This window comes from Oncorhynchus mykiss, chromosome 9 (genome assembly GCF_013265735.2).
Source record: "Oncorhynchus mykiss isolate Arlee chromosome 9, USDA_OmykA_1.1, whole genome shotgun sequence".
NCBI classification, from domain to species: domain Eukaryota; kingdom Metazoa; phylum Chordata; class Actinopteri; order Salmoniformes; family Salmonidae; genus Oncorhynchus; species Oncorhynchus mykiss.
Genome location: NC_048573.1, coordinates 22,670,154 through 22,674,887, shown reverse-complemented (window position 1 = coordinate 22,674,887; position 4,734 = coordinate 22,670,154). Strand labels below are relative to the sequence as shown.

Below are 4,734 nucleotides of genomic sequence, written 5' to 3'. Positions count from 1 at the left end.
TGACCACTAGATGGTGCTGTTCCTGCTATTAGGTGATTTTTAAAGAAGCCCCCCTCCCCCTATTGTTAAAGGGTTAGTTCACTCAAATCACAAAACACATATTGGTTACCCGTTAACCAGTCGATGGAAAAAGTATGACAGCAACCCATGCTTTGGTTTTGTTTACTTGGCCACTGTTTAAAAAGCTAACTTTTCAGCATTTGTGGCACAAATCCAACTCAAGTCAATAGTACCTATATTAGCCCTTTCACACTTCATTTTCAAATCATCTATAAGTAACATCATTGAGTTACACAATACATTTGTTGATACAGGAAGTGTGAAAATATAGGTACAATTGAGTTGCATTGGATTTGTGACACAAATGCTAAAAAGTTAGCATTTGAAACAGTGGCCATGTAAACAAAACCAAAGCATGGGTTGCTGTCATACCTGGTTCATTGACTGCTTACAAGAAAACTAATATGTAATTTGGGTGAACTATAAAAAATAGTCACCTAATTTCAGGATCAACACAATCTAGTGGTCAGTACCTGGTAATATCAGTATGAGTCATAAACCCAACAACTTCAATTACTAATTTCTCTGAACAGTGGTAAAAATCATTACAAAATTACAAAAGCCAGCCACACCAATGTGTCGGAGGAAACACCGTCCAGCTGGCAACCGAAGTCAGCTTGCTGGCGCCTGGTCCTCCACAAGGAGTGCGATGGGACAAGGAAATTCCGTCTGGCCAAACCCTCCCGAACCCAGACGACACTGGGCCAATTGTGCACTACCTTATGGATCTCCCGGTCACAGCCGGCTGTGACACAGCCTGGGATTGAACCCGGTTCTGGAGTGACACCCCAAGCACTGCAATGCCTTAGACCGCTGCGCCACTCGGGAGGCCGTACAAATCCTCTTTAACATCATTCTTAGAATTAAATATGAGCTTACATTGTCTACTAATCTAGTTAAGCCCATTCATTTGTGTCCCAGTCCAAATAATGACAGCTGGATCACAAAGACAGCTGGATCTTGGATTCCTCTTACAGCTTACAGGATATCTTGACTAAACAAGTTATTCTTGAATTTCGCCCTAAAATTATTCACATTATTCACAAGTTTCTATAGGAGCTGATCTTATTGGCTGTTTTTACACATATTCACCAGATGGCAGCACACTCCCATCTGAGCGGTTTAAATTACAGGAAGACTGTTTGGATCATACAAGAGACGCTGCCAGCATTGCCCACTCGACACATTTCCTCCGCCTGTGCAGGCATTCTAATAGGGACTTAAAAGGACCCTGGTCTTTGATACAACGAGAGGCACAAGATAACAGCCATTGGGGAGATTTGCTGACTCATTGAGATACCTTAAAAGTGAAGCATGTAATCCACAAAGCCAGTCAGATCCAATTTAAATAAGCTAAATGTGACTTTCAATGGAAACACATACTCATAAGCCAATTGTTCTGAGAAATCCAAAGACCGTCTAGGTGTTGGAATTGAGACAATAGAAAATGGTGAAGTAGCCTCCTTGAGTAGTCGTCCTCTTTCTTCTTTTAGAACATTGCAGCATGAATCTTAACTCCTAAAAGATTCTGGTTACCAAAATACTCCTCATATGATGTAAGACTAATGCTGTGTTATTTCCATTTACTCAAGAGAACACAAACAAATGATTTCTAACATAACTAATGGGGGTTCTAAACATCTAATTGCTTTAGTTAGGTTCTCGATTTAATAATAATAATATACCACATCAAAAATATTACTTGAAAGATGACCTAACATAAGTTTTATAGTTACACGTTATTGTGCTGCATGAGATTGAAGAGCATACTGGAGATTATATGTGGATTTTAAATGCTCAAAGGAAGCTCTCAAAATTTGTCGAAGACATTTTCAAAGTTAAACTCTGCTATTTGCTAGTAGACAGACAAGAATATCAAAATCTGCCTCTGTCTGAAGTAAACATGTCTGAATGTCCCTTTTCCAGGAGTTTGGCCGGAGCTACAATCTGTCCCCACCCGCCGCCAAAGCACCATCGCTGGGCCTCCGGTCATCGTCTGGATCCCCCTTTCCCTCATACAAACCCCTGGTACAGGCCTCGTTTGCTCAGGCCCCCCCGGGGAGGCAGACGTCATGGCTGGACAGGAGTCACAAGCCTCCTTCCCCCTGGGAGGCCGCAGCTCACCACCCCATGGGCCTGGTTGACGAGGCCTTCGCCTTTCAGAACCTCCAGCAGGCCATCGCCTTCAACGTTCGCTCGGCTGCACAGCGCAAGCTCCTCCCTGAGCCCCCTGCCGAGTGGAAGGCTAGGGTGTCTGGCGACCCTCCCAGGAAGACTGAGGTATGGAACCCGAACCAAAGATGGAACAAGAGACAGAGCTGGGGTCAGAGCCAGGGTCAGAGCCAGGGTCAGAACCAGGATCAGAGTCGGGGTTACAGCAGAGTTATGCCTCCGTTCCTGTCCCCGACCAAGAGCATAGCCTCAGCCCCCGCTGGTCCGACTGGCTACAGGTCCCTGCCCAGACAGTGGCAGCCACAGAGGTCCCTGACCGAGACCAACATCGGGCCCTCTGGGGCTATTCATGGGTACGGAAGGCCCCTCGGGGACCAGCAGCAGCCGAGCTACAGATCTGTGTACCACACTAACTGGAGCTGGAGACGCTAGAGGCAGACAAACATGATGGTTACTTCATAACAAGACCAAAAAGTAACTCCAGGATATTCAGATGAAGCTGGTAATTGTGGCCATATATATCACCATTAAATAAAACTTGGGACAATGGGATAACACATTGATTGAGGAGAGTGAGGGGCTAGCTATTATGTTTGTGATGTGTATAGGAGAGAGTTTAAGAGGGAGGTCTGTTTTAGATCTGCTTATTCGGTTTCACTGAGAATGCTGCTAGGAGTATACAGATGATGACATTCCCGCACCAGAATTTAGTTGAGAGAGACAGACTGTTGCATTGCATTCAAGTACGCATAAATGCCAGACAGATTAAGCCAGTAAATGTTTTGGTATTGGGGACACTGTCAATGATGGTTCTATTTTAGCAAATGGGCCACTATTGAGTTTAACTTTATCAAGTTTTCATTGGACAAAAATCAATGAGTGATTGACGGTGCAATTCCACCCTTCTTTTTGCTTCAGAGGCTTTCATTTCGTCCAACACTGTGAGGCGATAGTGGCATTCAAAGTAAGTGAAACCAATAGTATTTCTTAAGAGGACGTAATGGGCATAAAGTATGTTGTAAGGCAGAATGTGTAATTGGCATGTATAAAAATGAAAGGATAGGAGTAATGAATGGACAGGTACACTGAACAAAATATAAACGCAACATGTGAAGTGTTGGTTCCATGTTTAATGAGCTGAAATAAAATAACCCAGAAATGTTTCATATGCACAAAAATATTATTTATCTCAAATTTTAGTGAGCATTTCTCCTTTGCCAAGATAATCCATCCACCTGACAGGTGTGGCATATCAAGAAGCTGATTAAACAGCATGATTATTACACAGGTGCATCTTGTGCTGGGGACAATAAAAGGCCACTCGAAAATGTGCAGTTTTGTCACACAACACAATGCCACAGATGGCTCAAGGTTTGATGTAGCATGCAATTGGCATGCTGAGTTTTTGCCAGATAATATGATGTTAATCTCTCTACCATAAGCCACCTCCAAGATTATTTTAGAGAGTTTGTCAGTACTTCCAACCGGCTTCACAACCGCAGACTACGTGTATGGCGTTGTGGAGGCGAGTGGTTTGCCGATGTCAACGTTGTGAACAGAGTGGCGTATGGTGGAGGTGGGGTTATGTTATGGACAGGCATGGGCAGACAACGAACACAATTGCATTTTATCGATGGCAATGTAAATGCAGAGATACCGTGACGAGATTCTGAGGCTCATTGCTGTGCCATTCATCCGCCGCCATCACCTTAAGTTTCAGCATGATAATGCATGGCCTCTTGTCACAAGGATTGGTACATGATTCCTGGAAGCTGAAAATTTGAGTTCTTCCATGGCCTGCATACTCACCAGACATGTCACCCATTGAGCATGTTTGGGATGCTCTGGATCGATGTGTTCCAGTTCCTGCCGATATCCAACAATTTAGCACAGCCATTGAAGTGGAGTGGTACAATATTCCACAGGCCACAATCAACAGCCTGATCAACTTGATGCGAAGGAGATGTGTCGCACTGCATAAGGCAAATGGTGGTCACGCCAGATAGTGACTGGTTTTCTGATCCACGCCCCTACCTTTTTTTAAGGTACTGTGTCAGTGGCCAAAATATGAATATTTGTATTCCCAGTCATGTGAAATCAATAGATTAGGGCCTAATGAATTTATTTAAAAAATATAAAAAAATCTTTGAAATTGTTGCATGTTGCGTTTGTATTTTTGAAAAGTATATATTTGTGTCAAAGACCTTGAATGCTGTGGGAAGTATACCTGCTATGTTTGCTGTGCATCATACAGATCACCAACTCTCACCAATGAACACAACACAAGGCAAGTGTGAAATTGCGGTGCAGTACAATAATGTGCGTCGACAAGCTAAAACCTAGTACGATAGCGTTAGTTGATAGGACACTAAAGCTGTGAGAAACACACAGCAAAACACAGGTGCTACGATAGTGGTTGGTGGCGTTAGACACAAAAGGGTCAGGTTTGATGGTTTTATGATGTTGAACTTCAACTGTGGATGTATTTACAATGCATCCTGA

At 43.4% G+C, this 4,734-nt stretch overlaps 1 protein-coding gene across 1 annotated transcript; it reads left to right on the top strand.

The window, feature by feature from the left end:
• Window positions 1–393: 393 nt before the first annotated feature.
• Window positions 394–3,433, top strand: LOC110531750 (synaptopodin-2). Its single transcript, XM_021615140.2, has 2 exons — window positions 394–2,734; window positions 3,151–3,433. Exon 1 carries the CDS (start codon window positions 1,972–1,974, stop codon window positions 2,662–2,664), a length of 693 nt encoding a protein of 230 aa, XP_021470815.2. The 5' UTR covers window positions 394–1,971; the 3' UTR covers window positions 2,665–2,734; window positions 3,151–3,433.
• Window positions 3,434–4,734: the final 1,301 nt, after the last annotated feature.